At 43.3% G+C, this 26,427-nt stretch overlaps 1 protein-coding gene across 3 annotated transcripts in view; it reads right to left on the minus strand.

Moving 5' to 3' along the window:
• BRIP1 (BRCA1 interacting helicase 1) overlaps nt 1–26,427 on the minus strand; it is a 133,294-nt gene that overhangs the window by 105,472 nt on the left and 1,395 nt on the right. For 2 of the 3 annotated variants that reach the window (XM_059669774.1, XM_059669775.1), the window contains exons 2-5: nt 13,040–13,162; nt 11,406–11,517; nt 9,433–9,606; nt 620–747 (exon numbers count right to left, since the gene is read on the minus strand). In XM_059669774.1, coding sequence (XP_059525757.1) covers nt 620–747; nt 9,433–9,606; nt 11,406–11,517; nt 13,040–13,135 — 510 coding nt within the window. In that variant the 5' untranslated portion in view covers nt 13,136–13,162. Of the gene's footprint in view, nt 1–619; nt 748–9,432; nt 9,607–11,405; nt 11,518–12,846; nt 12,943–13,039; nt 13,163–26,427 lie in introns of all 3 variants that reach the window. The other variant, XM_059669773.1, reaches the window with a different exon arrangement.

A 26,427-nucleotide genomic window follows, 5' to 3' on the forward strand; every position in this document is an offset into this window, starting at 1 on the left:
AAGTAAGCATCATGCAGTTTCACTTTAATGACATTGATTGTAAGTAACCCAATATAATAAAAACCTAATATGCTAAGTGTCCACTCATCCTTTCAACCAATCAAAGTGTAATATGCTAATGATATGCTAAGGCAGCTCAACTGCTCGCTATGATATACACTGACCACCAGGGGGCAGATGCTCCGACCAGTAGGTCAGCTTGCTGCTGGGGTCTGCCCAATTGGGACTGAGCCAGACAAGCTGGACACAACCTGGAGCGCTCCCACGGTCCCTTCCCAGCCCCGATCAAGCACTGGTGCAGTCCCTTGGCCTGGCCTGCGCCCTCTTGCAATCCGGGACCTCTTGGGGAATATTGGAGAGCCAGTTTCCGCCTGATCCTGCAGGCCAGGCCAAGGGACCCCTCTGATGCATGAATTCGTGCACCAGGCCTCTAGTCTTTTATAATAAACTCCATTGTAATGAGTAACTAGCTAAAATTCAATTACAACAATTTACCATTTACTTTACATCTGTGACCCCACTAATCTCCACAAGTGACACTGAAAACTAGATTGATATCTGACAGCCTTGTTCAGCTATAACTAATGGGATTATTTCACTGCCAATAAACTCTGTTTACCTGCTGTGTAGTTTCTAAGGATCGAATTCTTTTCTTCTCTACTTGAAAATCATCATTTTCATCTCTGTATAGGAATGCCTGTTTCTTGGCAGATAATTTTGCAGCCAGCGTAGTTTTTTCAGGCGAGTCTTAAAAAAGAAGTTAAAAAATCAGCATAAATAACTTACACTTATGCAGTTTTCCTAAGAAAAAATTGGAATCAAGATGTAGACTTATTTTAGAAATTAACATATTTTAAAAAATGAATTGCTAAACATGTTTAAAAGCACTTTTTTACCAGATTACTTTAACAAAATATAGACAACATTTTGAGAAATATGTTTTCAATAAGAAAGTCCAATTTTAACAGGTTTATACTTTTGTATACCACTCCCAATGTGATTTTAAAAATATAACTGTAAGACTCTCTCAAGAAAATGTATTTCATTTCTATAAAAATATTTCTTTACATGTCTCAATGTCACTTTCTTACTAAGCTTCTATGTTTGTTAGGATTAAAAATATAGTAAAGTTAAGCTCTTATAATCTACTTTTTAATCCCACAATCCTGAAAACCCATTCTCAAGGTCATCAACCTTGTAATTCATCAAATAGCATCATCCCATTTTACCAGGTGTACTGGTTAATAATGCGGATTTTGTAATCAAAGAAAACACAATAATTTCAAGAGAAACATCAAAAGTGCTTTATTCAAAGTAATGTCCATCACTAGCTACACATTTCCCCCATCTTTCAGGTAATTTGTGGATACTGTCCCAATAGAACTTTTCTTGTTTTGAAGCAAACCATTCAGAGACCCAATTTTCCACCTCTTCATATGTTTTGAAGTGCTGCTCAGAAAGCGCGTGTGCCATCGACTGGAACAAGTGGTCATCTAAAGGAGCAAGGTCTGGTGAATACAGCGGGTGGGTTAATACTTCCCAGGCAAAATCTTTTAACGTGTCTTTAACTGGTTTTGAAGTGTGTGATGGTGCATCATCATGAAGCAAAATTATTTTGCCATGTCTTCTGGAACATTCTGGTCGTTTCACGATCAAAGTATGGTTCAAATTGATTATCTGTTGTCGGTAGCGATCAGTATTAATGGTTTCACCTGGTTTTAGAAGCTCATAATACACTAACACCTACCTGATCCCACCAAACACAGAACTTTGTCTTCTTTCTGAAGCGATCTGGCCTTGCAGTCGATGTTGATGGTTGACCTGGATCAACCCATGATTTTGTGCATTTGGGATTCTCAAAATAAATCCATTTTTCATTGCCAGACACAATTCGATGCAAAAAAGACTTTCTTTCGTGCCGATGATGCAACATTTTACTGATGACTTTTCAGTTTTCCATTTGTCTTTCATTCAGTTGATGTGGCACCCATTTTCCTTCCTTTGAAATATTTCCCATTGCTTGTAAACAATTAGAAATTGTTTGCTGAGCAATGTTTAATTTTTCTGCAAGTTATTTTTGAGTTTGACATGCATCTTCATCCAATAATGCTTTTAATTGTTTTTTGGTTGACCTGGACCGTTCTTTGTCTTTCACATCGAAATCATCACTTTTAAAGCATTTAAACCAGGGTTCACAAGTATCTTGAGATGGAGCATGTTCATCATAAACTTCCCAAAGTATACGATAACTTTCAGCAGCACTTTTCTTCAAAATAAAGTAATAAATTAAAACTTCCCACAAATGCTCTTTTTTTTGGCATGAAATTCGACATTTTTAAGCCCAAAAATATCTATGATGTTAACACCTTCAGCAAATTTGACATATGAAGTTTTGAAGCTTGCTATCAATACAACAAAATAACATACATACCAAATTGCATATATATCAACATATGTGTAACTCCATCTATTGAAAAAAATCCGCATTATTAGTTGGTACACCTGGTATAAATATGAACACTAGGTTTTTAGAAAGTCAAGTAACATGCCAGTATCATACAGCTAGTAAGAGGCAGAGCCTGGATGTGACTAACTCCTGCTGTCTGACTCCAAAATACATAAGGATAAATTTAGGCATAAAGCCAAACATAATACTCTGTCTTCTGGAAGATAACAAACACATTTCCTTTTTCCTTAATGTCTGTAAAACTGTTCTTAACTATCCCTATACATTGGTTTCTCCCGCTCCCTAAATGTGTGTTCTTAAAAGTACCTTCCTTCCTCTTTGTTCTTCTTTATGAGTTCCCTTGAATTCACTAAACAAGCATTTATTTTATCAAGCCCAAACAATTCCAGACACCATGAAAAAGAAACAGTTCCTGGCCTTAAAGAATTTACAGACTATTAGGGCAGAAAGATCTGTAGGCAAGACTAGTACTGTTTTCAAAAACACAAGTTTATCTGAATAAACGCAGAAGTGAATCTATACCACACACAGCATTGGTTTTCAAGCTTTTTCTAAGGATAATATTTTTTAAAGAAAAATTGCTTACAATTTCCAAAACAGGATGAAAGACTTAGCCAGTGATGGCGAACCTTTTGAGCTTGGCGTGTCAGCATTTTGAAAAACCCTAACTTAACTCTGGTGCCGTGTCACATATAGAAATTTTTTTATATTTGCAACCGTAGTAAAACAAAGATTTATATTTCTGATATTTATTTTATATATTTAAATGCCATTTAACAAAGAAAAATCAACCAAAAAAATGAGTTCGCTTGACACCTCTGACACGCGTGTCATAGGTTCGCCATCACTGACTTAGGCCTTCTTTGGTCCACCACTATTCTTTCCCCGCTATGAGACATGCTTTTTCCTAAGACTCATAGGAACATCATTTGAAAATTCTAAAACCATAATTCTGCCTTTCAGACCTAGATCATTAATCTACACGGAATGGACTTTTCTGTATGAAGTAAAATAGGGCTACAATTTCAATTTTTTTCTATAGGAATATCTGAGAGTCCCAGTACCACTTATAGAAAAGTCCCTCCTTTGCCCTCTGAGCACTTCTATTTAAAAAAAAAAAAAAAAAAAAAAAAAACTTTCTGGCTATATGTGGAACTAAATGTGGGTTCTCCATTGTTTTCCATGGGTCTACACTGCACCAATACCAAAGTGTTCTAATTACTATAGCTTTATATATAGTAAGTCAGCCCATCTCAGTGGTAGGCAAACTCATTAGTCAACAGAGCCAAATATCAACAGTACAACAATTGAAATTTCTTTTGAGAGCCAAATTTTTTAAACTTAAACTATATAGGTAGGTACATTGTTATTAACTTAATTAGGGTGCTCCTAAGCTGGCCTTTGCTAAAAACGTCTTCAATCTGATTGAGGTACGTTCGCTGAGGTAGACCCCTTCCAACTCTTCCATCCACACTCGTCTTGTATACTTGTCTCATCTATCTCCTTTCCGAAAACCGACTTCTGCGCATGGGCCACGAAGTTTCAATCGCACTGTACATGCACGCCGGCACGTGGTATTTTGTGGAAGAGCCACACTCAAGGGGCCAAAGAGGTGCGTGTGGCTCGTGAGCCGCGCTTTGCCAACCACTGGCCTATCCCATAGATTAAGTCTTCTCACCTTAACCAGATTCTCAAGAGTGTCTTTGGCTATTATTCTTAGCCCTTTGCATTTCCATATATATTTTAGAAAGACATGTAATTTTGAGCTCCGCAATTTCCAGGCAAATTGGTAAAATACCCACAAAACAAACTAGCATAGTGGTTCTCAACTGGGACCATTTTAACACCCCTATCCCCACACCAGGAACATTGAGCAATCTCTGGAGACATTTTTTTGTTGTCAGCAAAGGCAGGAGACAGCAGGAAAACTACTGGCATCTAGTGGGTTGAGGCCCGGGAGATGCTGCTAAATATCCCACAATGCACAGCACAGTCCCACAACAAAGAATGATCCAATTCAAAATGTTAATAGTGCCCTGTTTGAGAAACCTTGCCCCAAATAAACCAAGGGGCAAATTTGTATGGGCCCATTAAAGGGTAGGGAATAGCTACCATAAACAATAATTTAATTTTAGAAAAACTGAACTGCCATCTGCCAAAAAAGATTAATACCCAATTCATTAAAATAAAAATCATATTATCTACATATACAAAAAAGGTTTATCTCCATGTTCTTTATAGCAGAGAAGTTTGCAGGAAACTTATTGAAAAGGTTAAGTCTCTAAAATACAAAGTTATAAAGAAATGAGATATATTCAGATTTTTTAAAAATATATTTTATTGATTTTTTACAGAGAGGAAGGGAGAGGGATAGAGAGTTAGAAACATCGATGAGAGAGAAACATCGATCAGCTGCTTCCTGCACACCTCCCACTGGGGATGTGCCCGCAACCAAGGTACATGCCCTTGACTGGAATCGAACTTGGGACCTTTCAGTTCACAAGCCTACGCTCTATCCACTGAGCCAAACCGGTTAGGGCCAGAATATTTTTTTTTAAAAAAAACTCCTAGAAATGAATAAGAAACCACCCAATTCGAAAATGGGCAAAAAACCTGAATATGCAGTTCAATAAAAGGAATATTTAAACAACCAATAAACATACTAAAAGATGCTCAACCTCATTAATCAACAGAGAAATACCAATTAAAACTCATGAGAACATGACACAAGCACCAAAATGGGTAAAATTTTTAATGACTAGAAATACCAAGTGCTAAAGGTTCAACCACTTTGGAAAATATTGGCAGTAACTACTATAACTGAACATATGCATACACTATGACCAGCAATTCCATTACTAAGTATCTATCTGGTAGAAAATACCTATTTGTAGCAGAATGAATAAGAATGTTCAAAATTGCCCAGCTGGCGTGACTCAGAGATTGAGTGTCGACCAATGAACCAGGAGGTCAGGGCTCCATTCCCAGTCAGGGCACAGGCCTGGGTTGCTGGCTAAGACCCCAGTAGGGGGCATGCAGGAGACAGCCAATCAATGATGGTCTCTCATCATTGACATTTCTCTCTCTCCCTCTCCCTTCCTCTCTGAAATCAATAAAAAAATACATCTAAAAATATATATATATACATATATATATATATATGTCCATATGTTTCGAAAAGAATGTTCAAAATAGCATTAATAACCAAAAGCAGAAACCACCCAAATGTCTAACAACTGTAAGATAAATTAATAAATTGCAGTATATTCATAGAAAATAATATATAGCAATAAGTACTACTATATGCAATACACAAATAAATCTCATAGTACAACATTAAGCAAAAGTAGATGGATATAATTTCATTTCTATAAAAAGGCAAAGCTCACTAATGGTGACAGAAGGGAAGATAGCAATTACCTGTGGAAAGGTGACTAACGAAGAGGATGAGAAGTGTTGGTCATATCCTATTTTTTATCTAGATGGGAGTACATTAGTGTGTTTACTTTGTGAAAATTCTTCAAACTATACACTTAGAATTTGTGCACTTTTATGTATTTAGGTTACATCTTATTAAAGAATTTACTTGAAAGTATAAAGAGAGTATCAGAATACAACCATGATTTATGCCATCTGATTCTTAAAGAGAAAATTCTACATACTCTAACTCACAATAATGTTAAAATGAAAGTTGTAATTGACAACTGATTTTTTACAAAGGCAATGCAGTGGACAAATGATAGCCTTTTCGATAAATGATGCTAAATAATTAGATATCCATATGAAAATAAATGAACTTGGATCCATACCTTGCACCATATTAAAAAATTAACTCGAAATGCATCTTAAATCTAAAGTAAACCTACAACTACATTTTTTAAATAAACATGTACTCAAAATATATAAAGAAACTCTCAAAACTTAACAGTATTTCACCAAAGAGATTGACACTTAAAAAAAAAAAAAGGAACCAAACAGAAATTCTGGAACTGAAGAACTGAATAAATGAGATGAAGAAAGAACTAGCAAGCTTAGGAAATAGAGCAGACCAGATGGGAGAAAGAATTAATGATACTAAAGACAGAAATCTAGAATTACTCAGGTGGAAGTAGAGAGAGAATCGTGAGTTAAAAAAAAAAAAATGATTCAAGAAGTATCTGACTCATTAGAAAGAAAAATATAAGAATAATGGGGCCCTAGTTTGGCTCAGTGGATAGAGTGTCAGCCTACAAACTGAAGGGTCCTGGGTTCGATTCTGATCAAGGGCAGGTACCTCGTTTGCAGGATCAATCCTGGCCCTGGTCGGGGTGCATTCACGAGGCAACCAATCGATGTGTCTCTCTCACATCAATGTTTCTCTCTGTCTCTCCCCCTTCTTCCACTCTTTATAAAAATCAATGGGAAAAATATCCTTGGGTGAGGATTAACAACAATAACAAAAAAAAGAATAATGGGCATACCAGAAGAAAAGAGGAAGAAGGAAATGAAGAACCTATTCAAACAAATAATTGATGAGAACTTCCCAAACCTATAGAAAGAACTGGGTCCTCAAATCCAAGAAGCTAACAGAACATCTGATTATCTCAATCCAAAAAGGCTTTCTCCCAGGCACATTATATTAAAACTGTCAAACACTAACAACAAAGAGAGAATCTCAAGGCAGACAGGGAAAAGAACATGGTAACCTATAAAGAAGATCCCATTAGAGCAGGGGTGGGCAAACTTTTTGACTCGAGGGCCACAATGGGTTCTTAAACTGGACCGGAGGGCCGGAACAAAAGCATGGATGGAGTGTTTGTGTGAACTAATATAAATTCAAAGTAAACATCATTACATAAAAGGATATGGTCTTTTTTTTCAATAGTTTTATTCATTTCAAACAGGCCGGATCCGGCCTGCGGGCCGTAGTTTGCCCACGGCTGCATTAGAGCATTACTGTATTTTTTTAGAATACTAACCTCAGAAGATCAGGCAAATTTATCAAGAATAAATGAGGCGGATTAGAGTTTGTCTTACAATACAAATTAGTATGTTTTATGAAATTCTACCATCCTATCTAATAAAAGGGAAACATGGTAATTAGCGTACATCCACTACCCTTCCCATTGGCTAATCAGTGAGATATGCAAATTAACTGCCAGCCAAGATGGCGGCCGGCAGCCAGGCAGCTTGAAGCTAACATGAGGCTTGCTTGCTTCAGTGACGGAGGAAACCAACGTTCCCCGCCTGCCTTGCCGGCCTCTGAGCTTGCAGTTTGAAACATTGTTATAAATATAGAAGCTAAACAAAACCCCAGAAACCTGCTTTCAGGCAGCTGGGATCTCAGAGCTGGAGTTGATACAGTGTTTCGATTATAGAACCCAAACAAACCAGATACCTGCTTTCAGCAGCAGAGGCCTCAGAGCTGGAGCCAGAGCTAAAGCTGGTCCAGAATAATAAAAAAGAAAAGAAAAAAAGGAGCAGTTGGGAGCTTCAGTCAGCCGCCAGCCTAAAAACAGCCCTCAGCCCCTCACCCAAACTGGCCAGGCACCCCAGTGGGGACCCCCACCCTGAAGGGTGTGTGACCAGCTGCAAACAGCCATCATCCCCTCACCCAGGCTGGCCAGGCACCCCAGTGGGGACCCCCACCCTGATCCAGGACACCCTTCAGGGCAAACCAGCCGGCCCCCACCCGTGCACCAGGTCTCTATCCTATATAGTAAAAGGGTAATATGCCTCCCAGCACCGGGATCAGCAGAGCCGCGATCAGCGGAGCTGAGAGGCCTCCCAGCACCGGGATCAGCGTGACAGGGGGCAGCACCCAAACCCCCTGATCGCCCTACGGCTCTGTGTGTGACAGGGGGCGGGGCCACAACCTCCCTATCTGCCCTGCTCTGTTCGTGACAGGGGAAGGCGCCCCAACCCCCTGATCAGCCCTGCTCTGTGCCTGATAGGGGAGAGCTCCCCAACCCCCTGATCGTCCTGCGGCTCTATGTGTGACAGGGTGCGGCGCTCCAACCCCCTGATCGGCCCTGCTCTGTGTGTGACAGAGTGCAGCGCCCCAACCTCCCCCCCACACACACAGGCCCTGCTCTGTATGGGACAGGGTAGAGCCATAACCTCCCCATCGGCCCTGCCCTGAGTGTGAGAGTAGCAGCGCCCCAACCCCGATTGGCCCTGCTCTGTGGGTGATAGAGGGCAGCGCCCCAACCCCCTGATGGGTCCTGCTTTGTGCATGACAGGGGGGAGCTCCCCAACCCCTGATGGGCCCTGCTCTGTGCGTGACAGGGGGCAGCGCCCCAACCCCCTCAATGGCCCTGCTCTGTGAATGACGGGGGGTGGCGCCGCAACCTCCCCATCGACTCTGCCTTGAGTGTGACAGGGGACGGTGCCCCAACCCCCCAATCGGCCCTACCCTGAGCGTGACTGAGGGTGGCATCGCAACCTCCCGATCCGCCCTGCTCTGTGCATGACAGGGGGCGGCGCCCCAACTCCCCAATCGGCCCTGCTCTGAGCCCGACCAGGGTCTGCACCTAAGGATTGGGCCTGAACCTCTGCCACCCAGGAGCAGGCCTAAGCCAGCAGGTCGTTATCTCCCGAGGGGTCCCAGACTGCGAGAGGGCACAGGCCGGGTGGAGGGACCCCCCCCACCACCGAGTGCACAAATTTTTGTGCACCGGGCCTCTAGTATAATTAATAATACTGCCTACAAATAACATCAGCCTCTGAACATCATTTATTCTGCCTCGCCTTCAAAAACTAATTTAAGCTAGCAAAATGTCTGAATAAATGAAAAGTCAAGCCAAGAATAAAAAAATCCAAGGATTTCTGACTACTCTATGAATTATCTAAAATAATTGCAGAGAATATATGTAGAAGTACATAATCAATTATGCTAACCAAATTTATCTAAATAAGGTCTCATAACAGCAATAAATAAGGCTTCTGTTACAGATACTAACAGACCCCAGCAAAATATGAACTACCTTGACAAGGTGATGAAGTGCCATTTCTTTCAGAAGGTGGTGTACTTGGACTATTGAAATGACGTGAAGTTCCTTGGTTCATGTCATCGTTTGTAAAATTCTTTGAATGGCATGTACAACAACATGACAATGATACTTCAGCTTTTTTACTTAAGCTTTCATCCATTGGCTTTCCTAAAAAATAAAAGAACTTCTATTTACAATATTTCTAATTTTTTTTAACTCAATCTTTCTATGCAGTTAGGGTAAGCAAACACCCCAATTTGCCCAGGATTGGGAGCTATCCCAGGATGAAACACTTTTTGTGCTAAAACTGAAAAAGTACCTGGCAAATCTGGACATCAAATTTGGGACAGCAGAGCAACACTTATGCCAGAAACATGTAGAGAAGTTATCGTGTTATTTACATAAGTTACTAAAATTTAATTATAAAAAATTAATAATGTAATAAAGGCACAACAATGCAAGTATTAATTTATATTGAGATTTATTAAAATATCAATCATGGAATAAAGACCTAAAATATCTTAATTACTGCTATTTCCCTTAATCAAGAATTTGAAAGTTCAATATGTTAAATAATAATGTAAACACATAAGGGTAAATCATTCCCACATTATACTTCTATTTCAAACAGAAACATGTTTCATGATGTAGCAATTATGATACATGTATCAAAATACACTTTAAAGTCAATATTCAAATTAAATAAAACAGGTCATTTTTAATACTTTAATATAATACAAATTTGCAATATCTACATTATGTGCCTGTGTGTTTCAATATACAATTCATAGATATAAAAAAAGCTGAGTAATTTATTTTCTCTAAAGAGTACTGACATTATTTTCCTCTCTATACTACAGAAATACTACTAATTCTATTTTCCAGAATCTCATTAAAATTTTAAGTTAAGATAATCTCATTTTCCCCCAAAGATTAATTTAACATCAGTAAGAATCAAAACGGACAACCAAAAGCTTATAAAATATTTACTTTTTATTTTTAATATTTAATAATGTTATCAGTAACCCAAACATTTCCTTTTAAAAAACATTATATATTCATACATATATACATACACATACACACACACACATATACATACATATACATACACACCCATGCTTACTTTTAAATTCTGCTAACACTTTAGGTCAAAGCAATCTAATTATGTAACTAAAATGTATACAAGATGGTACTTCAGATTCATTATGTGTATCAAACAGTCTTTCATAAAAGTAAATATTACTAGGCATTTTTTTGCAAATAAAGTAAATGTAATGAAAAATAATATAGATTCATACAAACAATTTTACAACAAATGCTTATCTGGTACCCAGACAAGTAGAAAGATCAACTAGAATGTTTTCCTTTTTATATATTCATGTTTTAATGTTATGAGAAATGGACAGATAAGCAAATATACCACAGGATTTACTCAAAAAATAAACAAAACACACACACACACACCTACATACACACACACACAATTATCCCTATGATGGCATCATGACAGACCCATCTCTTGCATCTTTTACATAAAAATTATAATTAACTATAATAATAAAAGTGTAATTGCTAATTAGACCGGACAGCCGGACAACCTTCTGGACGAAGCCAAGGCTGCAAGGGCTGAGGCAAGACGCCGCAGCTGTGAGGGCCAAGCCCCTTGCACGAATTTTGTGCATCGGGCCTCTAGTTTTGATAATAATAAGCATGCCAAGATTCTTATATATACTCTGAATCATCAAATAAAAAACTACATTATGTTCAAATTTGTTTGGGGATTAATTGAACATATTTTGCCATATTGAAACTCTTTTGGAAGACATAATAACATCATAAAGAAAGATCTTAAAAGAGAATACTAAGTTAGCTAGAATACAGATGAATCATTCTGAATTAAAAGTACTGCATTATATTTTTTCAGGTCCCAATAAGCAACCTGAAGATAGCAATCAGCTACTTACCACTAAGAGATTGTTGCCATGCTAAAGCAGAACAAAGTAAGGCTAAGCTTTTCCCACTTCCTGTAGGGCTTTCCAACAAACAATGTTGCTTACTGTTTAATCCTCTGACAATCTATGGACACAAAAACAATTAAAAAAATCAATAAACAATTTCTTTCATTAGGGTCTCTCTCCATCAGAAGGAAACATGCATAAGAAAGTTCATAGCAACACTGTTTATAATTGCAAAAGAATGTAAACAATTCAAATATCTATCAGAAGGATAATGTACCAAAAAAATTCTGGTATTCAGATAATGGAATCCAATAAAGCCATTAAAATGGATTAACAATCAACAGGGTGACACCTTTTTTTTTTTTTTTAGTATGTTTTTATTAATTTCAGAGAGGAAAGGAGAGGGAGAGAGAGAGAAACATCAATGATGAGAGAGAATCATTGATCGTCTGGCCCCTGCATGCCCCAAACTGGGGACTGAGCCCACAACCCAGGCATGTGCCCTGACTGGGAATCGAACCGTGACCTTCTGGTTCATAGATCGACCACTGAGCCATGCTGGAAAGGCCAGGGCTACATCTTAAAAATAATGTTGCCATAACTGGTTTGGCTCAGTGGATAGAGCGTCAGCCTGCGGACTCAAGGGTCCCAGGTTCGATTCTGGTCAAGGGCATGTACCTTGGTTGCGGGCACATCCCTAGTAGGGGGTGTGCAGGAGGCAGCTGATCGATGTTTCTAACTCTGTATCCCTTTCCCTTCCTTTCTGTAAAAAATCAATAAAATATATTTTAAAAAATAAAAATAAAAATCATCATTCACCCCTTTAAAAAATAAAAAAATAATGTTAAGCAGCCCTAGCCAGTATGGCAAAGTTGGTAGGAACATCGTCCGGTACACCAAAATTTGGCAGGTTCAATTCCTGGTCAGAGCACATACAAAGGTTGCAGGTTTGATCCCTGATCAGGACGTGTGGGAGGCAACTATAGATGATTCTCCCGTCTCTCGCCTTTCCTCTCTCTAAAACCTATTAAAATAATAATAATAATGTTAAGGGGAAAAAAAATCAAGTTCTACAGAGAGGTATAGTATGATATCATTGTGCAAAGTTCAAAATTATGTAAATTAACTGGATACATACATAATAAATGTATTAAAGCAATGCTAGTAAAGAAAAAGAAAAAATTCAGGATACTGGTAATCCTGTTATTTATAAACAAGGTATAAAGCAAATATGGCCAAATACTAAAATATAACAAAGTTGGAAAGTTGGTAAACTAAAGTTTGTTTCCATATGACTGAAATATCTTCAAAAAAATTACGGTAGGAACTAGAGTGTACCATATGGAAGACAATAAATACTTTGTAGAAAGCCGTAATTCTGTAAAGTAAAAGTTCCAAATGAGCTGAGAACTTTGTTCAGAATGTTCTCCTTTGCCTCGTAACTAACCATGGACACAGACAGTTTAGCAGGGATCAGTAATACTTTTCCAAAGGTTAGCTGTTCTTCAATGAACCCAGCAAATGTTTTCAATCCATTTACTATCTGAGAAAATAAATGTAGTCACAGACTCAATGTATGTTATGACTTACAGACATAGGTATCTTAATAAGACTTCAAATAACTGCTGAAAAATACTTACAGAATTCATCATAGCAAGCTGGGATGGATAAGCTTTACAAGGAAAGCTAATCTTCACCCCACCAATGGTATATTCAGACCACGCTGAAGACATCATACTCTCTTGTTTACTTCAGATTCCTAACTGCAACACAAATGAAAATCAATCTTGAAACAATGCCATTCAAAGAAAACCAGATACCCAACACTAAGACAGAAATCTGGAAATAAATATTGGAATAAGTATATAAACAAAACAAATGGAAGTGACATAATTTCCTGGCCTTATAAATCACCGCACTTGAGAGCACGTCTTGGAATCTAACACACCTGGTTGTGTATTCCTACTTTGCCAAAGCTGTGGGCCAGGAGTTAGGAAATAAAGGTTCTAGATCAGACTGTGACAACTCACACATGTACCTTGATAATGTCTCTTCATTTCTCGCCCGCGGTCGGCAAACTGCGGCTCGCGAGCCACATGCGGCTCTTTGGCCCCTTGAGTGTTAAGCCTTAGGAGTACCCTAATTAAGTTAATAACAATTGCTGAAACCGGTTTGGCTCAGTGGATAGAGCGTCAGCCTGCGGACTGAAGGGTCCCAGGTTCGATTCTGGTCAGGGGCGTGTACCTGGGTTGCGGGCACATCCCCAGTGGGAGATGTGCAGGAGGCAGCTGATCGATGTTTCTCTCCCATCGATGTTTCTAACTATCTATCTCTCTCCCTTCCTCTCTGTAAAAAATCAATAAAATATATTTAAAAAAAAAAAGTTAATAACAATGTACCTACCTATATAGTTTAAGTTTAAAAAACTGGGCTCTCAAAAGAAATTTCAATTGTTGTACTGTTGATATTTGGCTCTGTTGACTGATGAGTTTGCCGACCACTGCTCTAGAACAGTGGTTCTCAACCTTGGCTGCACATTAGAATAACCTGGGAATCTTTTAAAAATCCTGATTTCTGGGCCTCATCCTCCGGAAATTCTGTTTCTTTGTTACTAATGTTGTGGCCCCGCGCCATGACAAACAGAATTTCCAGAGGATGAGGCCCAGAAATCAGGATTTTAAAAAAGATTCCCAGGTGATTCTAATGTGCAGCCAAGGTTGAGAACCACTGCTCTAGACTAAAAGCCTTACCTGTAACAATGCTTCCTGTAAAAATGGTTGTAAGGAGAAAAACTCCTTGGCATATAGCAGGTGTGCAAGAATTCTTACTTCAAGGACAGTATGGTAGAATGGAAAGGAGTGGGCTCTGGAGTCAGGCAAGCCTAAGTTTGAATTTCGCTGTGTGAATCGCTTAAGGTCTCAGAGCCTGTGAAATGGAGGTATTATCTATCTGATAGGATTTTATGCAAATTAACCAAGCACTGAGTTACGAATAAGGTCACTACAGAATGAGTCTAAACTCCAGAATCCAACACAGAGAAAGTGACCGGCTTTAATCTCCGCCTCTTCTAAACCACTCTTTCTTAACCTAGGACCCACAGGTGTCATTCAGAGACTGAACTCGCCACAGTGCATGCCCAAGTTTCTGTGCACAGCTGCATTTTCTCAAGAGAAAATCCATAGGGTTCTCTTTCCCAGAAACATATCCTAAGGAAGTAACTGAAAATACAGGGGGAAATGACATACACTGTTATCAAGTGATAAATCATTTGCAACAGAGGGGGGAGGGGGAGGTAAATTCAATCTAGGAATGGAGGGATGGTTAGAACAGCAATTTCAAAGAATGAAGCCAATAATAATCTTAGCCACTGCTAATGTGTTCCCAGAGAAGTTAAGGGTATATATATATACTAGAGGCCCGGTGGACAAAAATTTGTGCACTCCGGGGTCAGGGGGGGTCCCTCAGCCCGGCCTGTGCCCTCTCGCAGTCTGGGACCCCTCGGGTGATAACGACCTGCTGGCTTAGGCTGCTCCCGGGTGGCAGAGGGCAGGCCCAATCCCTAGGTGCAGCCCCTGGTCGGGCTCAGAGCAGGGCCGATTGGGGAGTTGGGGCACCACCCCCTGTCATGCACAGAGCAGGGCGGATCGGGAGGTTGTGATGCCACCCTCAGTCACGCTCAGGGTAGGGCCGATTGGGGGGTTGGGGCACCACCCCCTGTCACACTCAAGGCAGGGTCGATGGGGAGGTTGCGGCGCCACCCTGTCACGCTCAGAGCAGGGCCAATCAGGGGGTTGGGGCACTGCCCCCTGTCACTCACAGAGCAGGGCCCATCAGGGGGGTTGGGGCTCTGTACCCTGTCACGCACAGAGCAGGGCCCATCAGGGGGTTGGGGCACTGCCCCCTGTCACTCACAGAGCAGGGCCCATCAGGGGGGTTGGGGCTCTGTACCCTGTCACGCACAGAGCAGGGCCCATCAGGGGGTTGGGGCACTGCCCCTTGTCATTCACAAAGCAGGGCCCATCAGGGGGGTTGGGGCTCTGTACCCTGTCACGCACAGAGCAGGGCCCATCAGGGGGTTGGGGCACCGCCACTCACACACTCAGGGCAGGACCGATGGGGAGGTTATGTCTCTACCCCGTCACACACAGAGCAAGGCCCGTGGGGGGGTGGGGGGGTGTTGGGGCACCGCACCGTCACACACAGAGCAGGGCCGATCAGGGGGTTGGGCGCCGCACCCTGTCACACACAGAGCTGCAGGGCGATCAGGGGGTTTGAGCGCTGCACCCTGTCACGCTGATCCCGGTGCCGGGAGGCCTCGCGGCTCCGCTGATCCCGGTGCTGGGAGGCATATTACCCTTTTACTATATAGCATAGAGGCATGGTGCACGGGTGGGGGCCGGCTGGTTTGCCCTGAAGGGTGTCCTGGATCAGGGTGGGGGTCCCCACTGAGGTGTCTGGCCAGCCTGGGTGAGGTGATGATGGCTGTTTGCAGCTGGTCACACACCCTTCAGGGTGGGGGTCCCCACTGGGGTGCCTGGCCAGTCTGGGTGAGGGGCTGAGGGCTGTTTTCAGGCTGGGGGTGACTGAAGCTCCCAACGGCTCCTTTTTTTCTTCTTTTTTTTTTTTTTATTCTGGGCCAGCTTTAGCTTTGAAGTTTGGCTCCAGCTCTTAGGCCTCCACTGCTGAAAGTAGGTTTCTGGCCTTTGCTTACAATGTTGCGATCCTGCTGGCTGAAGCCGGGCAGGTTTCTGGGGTTCTGTTTAGCTTCTATGTTTGTTACATAGTTGCTTGCAGCTCAGAGGCCTGCAGCAGCAGGTGGGGAACGTTGGAGTCCTCCGTCACTGAAGCAAGCAAGCCTCCTGTTAGTTTCAAGCTGCCTGGCTGCCAGCCGCCATCTTGGCTGGCAGTTAATTTGCATATTGCCCTGATTAGCCAGTGGGAAGGGTAGTGGTCGTACGCCAATTACCATGTTTCTCTTTTATTAGATAGGACAAGAGGCCCGGTGCACAAAAATTTCTGCACTCGGGGGGGAAGGGGGGTCCCTCCGCCCGGCCTGTGCCCTCTCGCAGTCTGGGACCCCTCGGGAGATAACGACCTGCTGGCTTAGGCCTGCTCCCGGATGGCAGAGGGCAGGCCCAATCCCTAGGTGCAGCCCCTGGTCGGGCACAGAGCAGGGCTGATTGGGGAGTTGGGGCACCGCCCCCTGTCATGCACAGAGAAGGGCGGATGGGGAGGTTGCGATGCCACCCTCAGTCACGCTCAGGTTAGGGCCAATTGGGGGGTTGGGGCACCACCCCGTCACACTCAAGGCAGGGTCGATGGGGAGGTTGCGGTGCCACCTCGTCACGCACAGAGCAGGGCCCATCAAGGGGGTTGGGGCTCCGTACCCTGTCATGCACAGAGCAGGGCCCATCAGGGGGTTGGGGCGCTCCCCCCTGTCACACACAGAGCAGGGCCCATCAGGGGGTTGAGGAGCTCCACCCTGTCACTCACAGAGTAGGGCCGATAGGGGAGTTGGGGCACCGCCCCCTGTCACACACAGAGCAGGGTGGATCAGGGGGTTGGGGCGCTGCCACTGTCACACTCAGGGCAGGGTCGATGGGGAGGTTATGGCTCTACCCCGTCACACAAAGAGCAGGGCCCGTGGGAGGGGCGAGGGAGGGTTTGTGGCGCCGCCCTCTATCACCCACAGAGCAGGGCCGATCAGGGGGTTGGGGCGCTGCCACTCTCACACTCAGGGCAGGGCCGATGGGGAGGTTATGGCTCTACCCCGTCACACACAGAGCAGGGCCCGTGGGAGGCGGTGGGAGTGGCGCCGAACCCTGTCACACACAGAGCAGGGCCAATCAGGGGGTTTGGGCGCTGCCCCCTGTCATGCTGATCCCAGTGCAGGGAGGCCTCGCAGCTCCACTGATCCCGGTGCTGGGAGGCATATTACCCTTTTACTATATAGCATAGAGGCCTGGTGCACGGGTGGGGGCCGGCTGGTTTGCCCTGAAGGGTGTCCTGGATCAGGGTGGGGGTCCCCACTGGGGTGCCTGGCCAGCCTGGGTGAGGGGATGATGGCTGTTTGCAGCTGGTCACACCCCCTTCAGGGTGGGGATCCCCACTGGGGTGCCTGGCCAGTCTGGGTGAGGGGCTGAGGGCTGTTTTCAGGCTGTCAGGTGACTGAAGCTCCCAACTGCTCCTTTTTTCTTTTTTTCTTTTTTATTCTGGGCCAGCATTAGCTCTGGCTCCAGCTCTGAGGCCTCTGCTGCTGGGAAAGAGGAAACCCTCGGGCCCATACTTGTTTGTGTTCTACAATCGAAACTCTGTATCAACACCAGCTCTGAGATCCCGGCTGCCTGAAAGCAGATTTCTGGGGTTTGTTTAGCTTCTATATTTGTAACTATGTTTCAAACTGCCGCTCAGAGGCCGGCAAGGCAGGCAGGGAATGTTGGAGTCCGCCGTCACTGAAGTAAGCAAGCCTCATTCATATTCGCTTTAGGCTGCCTGGCTGCCAGCCGCCATCTTGGCTGGCAGTTAATTTGCATATCTCACTGATTAGCCAATGGGAAGGGTAGCGGTCGTATGCCAATTACCATGTTTCTCTTTTATTAGATAGGATATTTATATATATACTAGAGGCCAGGTGCACAAAAATTTGTGCACTCCGGGGGGGAGGGGGTCCCTCAGCACGGCCTGTGCCCTCTTGCAGTCTGGGACCCCTCGGGAGATAACGACATGCTGGCTTAAGCCTGCTCCCGGGTGGCAGAGGGCAGGCCTAATCCCTAGGTGCAGCCCCTGGTCGGGCTCAGAGCAGGGCCGATTGGTGAGTTGGGGCACCGCCCCCTGTCATGCACAGAGCAGGGCGGATTGGGAGGTTGCGATGCCACCCTCAGTCACGCTCAGGGTAGGGCCGATTAGAGGGTAGGGGCACCGCCCCCTGTCACACTCAAGGCAGGGTCGATGGGGAGGTTGCGGCGCCACCCCGTCACGCACAGAGCAGGGCCAATCAGGGGGTTGGGGCGCTGCCCCCTGTCACGCACAGAGCAGGGCCCATCAGGGGGGTTGGGGCTCCGTACCCTGTCATGCACAGAGCAGGGCCAATCAGGGGGTTGGGGGCACTGCCCCCTGTCACGTGCAGAGCAGGGTCAATCAGGGGGTTGGGGAGCTCCCCCCTGTCACGCAGAGAGCAGGGCCCATCAGGGCGTTGGGGAGCTCCCCCCTGTCACACACAGAGCCGGGCAGATCAGGGGCTTGGGGCGCTGCCACTGTCACACTCAGGGCAGGGTCAATGGGGAGGTTATGGCTCTACCCCATCACACACAGAGCAGGGCCCGTGGGCGAGGGGGGGGCGTGTTGGGGCGCCACCCTCTATCACCCACAGAGCAGGGCCGATTAGGGGGTTGGGGCGCTGCCACTCTCACACTCAGTGCAGGGCTGATGGGGAGGTTATGGCTCTACCCCGTCACACACACAGCAGGGCCCGTGGGGTGGGGGTTGGGGGCGCCACACCCTGTCACACACAGAGCCGCAGGGCAATCAGGCGGTTGGGGAGCTCGCCCCTATCAGGCACAGTCCAGGGCCAATCAGGGGGTTGGGGCACCTTCCCCTGTCAGGAAGAGAGCAGGGCATATAGGGAGGTTGTGGCCCCGCCCCCTGTCACACACAGAGCCGCAGAGCGATCAGGGGGTTTGGGCGCTGCCCCCTGTCACGCTGATCCCGGTGCTGGGAGGCATATTACCCTTTTACTATATAGAATAGAGGCCTGGTGTGGGCTGGCTGGTTTGCCCTGAAGGGTGTCCTGGATCAGGGTGGGGGTCCCCACTGGGGTGCCTGGCCAGCCTGGATGAGGGGATGATGGCTGTTTGCAGCTGGTCACACACCCTTCAGGGTGGGGGTCCCCACTGGGGTGCCTGGCCAGTCTGGGTGAAGGGCTGAGGGCTGTTTTCAGGCTGGGGGTGACTGAAGCTCCCAACTGCTCCTTTTTTTCTTTTTTTTTTTTTATTCTGGGCCAGCTTTAGCTCTGAGGCTCCAGCTCTTAGGCCTCCGCTCCTGAAAGTAGGTATCTGGTTTGTTTCAGTTCTATAATCGAAACTCTGTATCAACTCCAGCTCTGAGACCCGGCTCCCTGAAAGCTGGTTTCTGTGGTTTTGTTTAGCTTCTATATGTTACAATGTTTCTTAAACTGCAGGCTCAGAGGCCTGCAAGGCAGGCGGGGAACGTTGCAGTCCTCCGTCACTGAAGCAAGCAAACCTCATGTTCAGTTTAAGCTGCCTGGCTGCCTGTCGCCATCTTGGCTGGCAGTTAATTTGCATATCACCCTGATTAGCCAATGGGAAGGGTAGCGGTTGTATGCCAATTACCATGTTTCTCTTTTATTAGATAGGCTATATGTGTTCCCAGAGAAGTTAAGAGTATATATATAGACCGAATTGGCGAAATTGCTCAGCTGGCGAGAGGGTTTGCAGCCGGGAAGAGCAGAACTCCCCTGGAAAGGTAAAAAAAAAAACAGGGATTTGGGCAGGAAAGTTTGCCAGACCTCTGAGCCCAGAGAGTCGGAGGGAGACCGCGTGGCAGACAGCCGTGTCCCCTGGGACAGGCACAGCCCCTGACAGGGGAAAGGAGAACCACGGGATTCCTGGCGCCGCCAGGGAAATTGAGAGCTGGGTTCTGTGACCGCGGAGGACTGAGCCTAAAGGGGGCAGCCTGAAGAGCTGACCTGACCATACAGTCCCGGTAAGAGAAGAAGCTTACAGAAACCAAGCCTTCCCCGTTTCCGCGGCCGGCGTTTGTTTGTCTGTTTTCACTGAATCCTGTTCATGGGACATTTCGGATACAGACACTCACCTGTGCTGAAGAGAGGGAGAGTGTGCGGAGGAGTGGAATCTGGGGAGAGACTGGGGAGAGAGGGGGAGCCGGGAGAGGTGGCAGCGAATTGAGTGCTGAGACACCCCTGAGCCCAAGACTGGGGCAGCCATTCTCTCCAGAGAGTGAGACTCCTCCCCCCGACCCCCAGGCAAGGAGCACAGCCACACCCAGATTCCACCCTGTACAAGATCAAGGATTAAAATAACCTTATCAGTCCCTGGGAGTTAACAGGGTCTGGCCTATAGAGGGATTTTCAAACCCAGCAACAACATAGCACCGGTAACTAACTATTACGCAGTCAGCTCTGGGCAGTGAACTTCCACTGGAAAGAGAGGCCCTATAGCCTCAGAGGCCAACCCCAGAACACTGCCACCCAGAGGCTGACCCACAAACTGACTCTTTGCTAAACACAAAATAAGGCAGTCTGGGAAATAAATGCGACCTGCTTTAAAATAAGGACTGTGGTTCACAACACAGAGGAACAGTATATCGCAGGGAAACTCAACACTCTCCTGAATACCTGGAAGGTCTAAGGCGAGCCACACTGAAGAATAGAAGAACCGAAGGACCTTCACTACTGCATTTTTTTTTTCTTTTTTCACTTTTTAACTAAGAAATCAATTTTTTTTTCTGTTCTTTTTTTTTTCTTTTTCCATCACCTGATTTTACCCTTTTAATTACTACCTTCTTATTTTTTAACCAGTATTATTACTGCTACCATTTTACCATTTTTTAAAGTGCCATTTTATTTTCTCTTTATTTTATTTTGGGATTAGTGTTCTCCATTCTATTTTCATCGTTATATTATTGGTTGTTTCTAGTTTGCATTCATATCCAGGGAGCTGTTGCTGGAATTTGTTGGGATTAATGGCTGTTCTATAGGAGTATTCTCCTCATATAAAAAGTCTCTTCCCCTCTTCCACTTCATTCTCTCTTTTCGCTCTTTTTTTTTTTTCTTTTCTTTTCTCGCTTTTATTTTCCCCCCTCCTTTTTCCCGATTTCATTTTTGCACTCCTTTTTTTGGTCCCTACTTTTCTTTTCTTTTTTTTCTTTTATCTTTTTCTCTTCCTTCTTCCTTATCCCCTAATTCTCTTAATTCAGGTGGTCACCTTTATTTGGAGTTATTAATATCGTGAATATATTTGTGTATAGTGCCTGGTACGTGGTGCCTTGTTGTGTTGTATTTTGTGCCTTTAAATCAATGCAGCAGATCCAAGCAACAGCAACCTCCTGAGCACCACATCCTCTGCTGAGGAACAGCAGCTGTACGTGAAACCTCGCCCCACCAGCCAGAAGAGCCACCACAGCTGTGAACAGCACCCACCAGATGAGCTGCTGCCAACTGAAGAGCAGCAGCTACCGCAACCGCCCGAAGAGCAACCACAGACCAAGGAGTCACTGCCACCCAGGGAGCAACCACTGAACGACTCAACATCTAGATATGTCAGTGAGATCAAACATGGGTAGACAAAGAAACCCCCAAAGGAAAGAGAAGGAGGACTCTCCAGAAAAGCAGCTAAGTAATACAGAGGCATGCAACATGACAGATAAAGAATTCAGAATAAGGGTCCTAGAGTGCATAAACTGGATGGAGGAAAAAATCGACAACCTCTTCAAGAAGCAAGAAGAAACAGATGAAAAAATCGATAACATATGGAAGAAGCTAGAAGAAACAGATGAAAAAATCGATAACATATGGAAAAAGCTAGAAGAAACAGATGAAAAAATCAACAACTTAAGTAAGACCCAAGGAGAAATGAAGAGTGATATAGCTGCAATGAAAAACTCCATTGAAAGTATCAACAGTAGACTAGGAGAAGCGGAGGACCGAATTAGTGAATTAGAAGACAAGGAAGCAAAACACACCCAAAATGTACTGCAATTGGAGAAAAAAAATTAAAAGACAGGAGGAGAGCCTAAGGGAGCTTTGGGACAACATGAAACGAAACAACATACGAATAATAGGAGTACCAGAACAACAGAAGGATGAACAAGGATTAGAAAACCTACTCGAAGAAATAATATCAGAAAACTTTCCTGAGGTGGGGAAGAAAAAAGTCACACAAGCCCAGAGAGTCCCAAACAAGGTGAACCCGAAAAGACCCACACCAAGACACATCATAATCACCATGGCAAATGTTCAGGACAAAGAGAGAATCTTACAGGCTGCAAGAGAGAGACGGAAAGTTACATACAAGGGATCGCCCATTAGACTGTCAAATGATTTCTCAACAGAAACACATCAGGCCAGAAAAGAATGGACTGAAATTTACAAAGTGATGCAAAGCAAAGGACTGAATCCAAGAATACTCTATCCAGCAAGGCTATCATTCAAACTTGAAGGGGAAATAAGAAGCTTCACAGACAAAAAAAGGCTAAGGGAGTTTGTCACCACCAAGCCAGCAATGCAAGGAATGCTAAAGGGACTGGTATAAAAAGAAGAAATAAAAAGCTCAGAAAGAAAACAGCCACACACACACACAAAAAGAAATGGCTACAAACAAGTACCTTTCAATAATAACTTTAAACGTAAACGGACTAAATGCTCCAACCAAAAGACATCGAGTGGCTGAATGGATAAAAAAACATGACCCATACATCTGCTGTCTACAAGAAACCCACCTCATTAGAAGGGACTCACACAGACTGAAAGTGAAAGGATGGAAAAATATCTTTCAGGCAAATGGAAAGGAAAAGAAAGCTGGGGTAGCAATACTTATATCGGACAAAATAGACCTCAAAGTGAAGGCCTTAACAAGAGATAAGGAAGGCCACTTCATAATACTAAAGGGATCAATACAACAAGAAGATATAACCCTGGTAAACATATATACACCCAATGTAGGAGCACCCAAATTCATAAAAAAACTCCTGGAAGATATCAAAGGAGAGATCGACAACAATACAATCATAGTAGGGGACTTTAATACACCATTGACAGCACTGGATAAGTCCTATAGACAAACAATCAGCAAAGATACAGCAATCCTAAATGACTCACTAGATCAGATGGACTTAGTAGACATCTTCAGAACACTTCACCCCAAAGCCAGGGAATATACGTTCTTCTCAGGTGCTCATGGTACATCTTCAAAAATAGACCACATATTGGGTCACAAGCAAAGTATCCCCAAATTCAAGAAGATTGAAATCATAAAAAGCATCTTCGCAGACCACGATGGCATAATACTAGAAATAAACTACAATAAAAACAACCCAAAATACTCAAACACCTGGAAGCTGAATAGCATGCTATTAAATATTGATTGGGTTACCAATGAGATCAAAGAAGAAATTAAAAACATCCTGGAAACTAATGACAATGAAAACACAACAATCCAAAACCTATGGGACACAATGAAAGCAGTCCTGAGAGGGAAGTTTATAGCTCTACAGGCCTATCTCAAAAAACAAGAAAAAATGGTAGTAAATCATCTAACTCTACAACTCAAAGAATTAGAAAGAGAGCAACAAGAAAACCCCAGAGTGAGCAGAAGGAAGGAGATAATAAAGATTAGAGCAGAAATAAATGACATAGAGACCAAAAAAACAATACAGAAAATCAATGAAACCAAGAGCTGGTTCTTTGAAAGGATAAACAAGATTGACAAACCTCTAGCCAGACTCACCAAGAAGCAGAGAGAGAGGACCCAAATAAATAAAATCAGAAACGATAGAGGCGAAATAACAACAGACCCCACAGAAATACAAATGATTGTTAAAAAATACTATGGACAGCTCTACTCCAACAAACTAGACAACATGGAGGAAATGGACAAATTCCTAGAAAAATACAACATTCCAAAACTCAATCAGGAAGAATCTAAAAATCTCAACAGGCCAATAACTATGGAAGAAATTGAAGCAGTCATCAAAAAGCTTCCATCAAACAAAAGCCCAGGGCCAGACAGCTTCACAGGGGAGTTTTACCAAACATTCAAGGAAGAACTAAAACCTATCCTCCTCAGACTACTACAAAAAATTCAAGAGGAAGGAACACTTCCAAGCTCATTCTATGAAGCCAGCATCACCCTAATACCAAAACCAGGTAAAGACAACACAATGAAAGAGAATTACAGGCCAATATCCCTCATGAACATAGATGCCAAAATCCTCAACAAAATCTTAGCAAATCGGATCCAGCAGTACATCAGAAAGATCATACACCATGACCAAGTAGGATTTATCCCAGGGATGCAAGGATGGTACAATATCCGCAAATCAATAAACGTGATACATCACATAAACAAATTGAAAGAAAAAAACCACATGGTCATATCAATTGATGCAGAAAAAGCATTTGACAAAATTCAACAACCATTTTTGATAAAAACTCTCAGCAAGGCGGGAGTAGAAGGATCATACCTCAACATAATAAAAGCCATATATGACAGGCCCACAGCCAACATCATACTCAATGGACAAAAACTAACACCATTTCCCCTAAGAACAGGAACAAGACAGGGATGCCCCCTCTCACCACTCCTGTTCAACATAGTACTGGAAGTGTTAGCCATTGCAATTCGGCAAGAAGAAGAAATAAAAGGCATCCAAATTGGATAAGAGGAAGTAAAACTGTCCTTATTTGCAGACGACATGATATTATACATACAAAACCCTAGAGATTCCATCAAAAAGCTACTAGACTTAATACATGAATTTGGCAATGTAGCAGGATACAAAATTAACCCCAAGAAATCTGAGGCATTTCTATACACCAATAGTGAACTTTCAGAAAGAGAGATTATAAAAACAATCCCGTTTACCATTGCACCAAAAAAATTAAGCTACCTAGGAATAAACTTAACTAAAGAGGTAAAAGACCTCTACTCAGAAAACTACAGAACGTTGAAAAAAGATATAGAGGAAGACATAAACAGATGGAAGAACATACCGTGTTCATGGATTGGTAGAATCAACATCATTAAAATGTCCATACTACCCAAAGCAATCTATAAATTCAACGCACTTCCCATTAAAATACCAACGGCATACTTCAGAGATCTAGAACGAACTCTCCAAAAATTCATCTGGAATAAAAAAAGACCCCGAATAGCTGCAGCAATCCTGAAAAAGAACAAAGTAGGTGGGATCTCAATACCAGATATCAAGTTGTATTACAAAGCCACTGTTCTCAAAACTGCCTGGTACTGGCACAAGAATAGGCATATAGATCAATGGAATAGAATAGAGACCCCAGAAATCGGCCCGAACCAATATGCTCAATTAATATTTGACAAAGGAGGCAAGAACATACAATGGAGCCAAGATAGTCTCTTCAATAAATGGTGCTGGGAAAATTGGACAGATATATGCAAGAAAATGAAACTAGACCACCAACTTACACCATACACAAAAATAAACTCAAAATGGATAAAGGACTTAAATGTACGACGGGAAACCATAAAAATTCTAGAAGAATCCAAAGGCAACAAAATCTCAGACATATGCCGAAGCAATTTCTTCACTGATACAGCTCCTAGGGCACTTGAAACTAAAGAAAAAATGAACAAATGGGACTACATCAAAATAAAAAGCTTCTGCACAGCAAAAGAAACCATCAACAAAACAACGAGAAAACCCACTGTGTGGGAAAACATATTTGCCAATGACATATCTGATAAGGGCCTAATCTCCAAAATTTATAGGGAACTCATACAACTTAACAAAAGAAAGATAAACAATCCAATCAAAAAATGGGCAAAGGACCTAAATAGACACCTTTCAAAAGAGGACATCCAGAAAGCCAAGAGACATATGAAAACATGCTCAAAGTCACTAATCATCCGAGAGATGCAAATCAAAACAGCAATGAGGTACCATCTCACACCTGTCAGACTGGCTATCATCAACAAATCAACAAACGACAAGTGCTGGAGAGGATGTGGAGAAAAAGGAACACTTGTGCACTGCTGGTGGGAATGCAGACTGGTGCAACCACTATGGAAGACAGTATGGAGTTTCCTTAAAAAACTGAAAATGGAACTCCCATTTGACCCTGTGATCCCACTTCTAGGAATATATCCCAAGAAACCAGAAACACCAATCAGAAAGGATATATGCACCCCTATGTTCATAGCAGCACAATTCACCATAGCTAAGATCTGGAAACAGCCCAAGTGCCCATCAGTAGATGAATGGATTAGAAAACCGTGGTACATCTACACGATGGAAT

Source organism: Myotis daubentonii, chromosome 16, assembly GCF_963259705.1.
Source record: "Myotis daubentonii chromosome 16, mMyoDau2.1, whole genome shotgun sequence".
Taxonomy (NCBI): Eukaryota; Metazoa; Chordata; class Mammalia; order Chiroptera; family Vespertilionidae; genus Myotis; species Myotis daubentonii.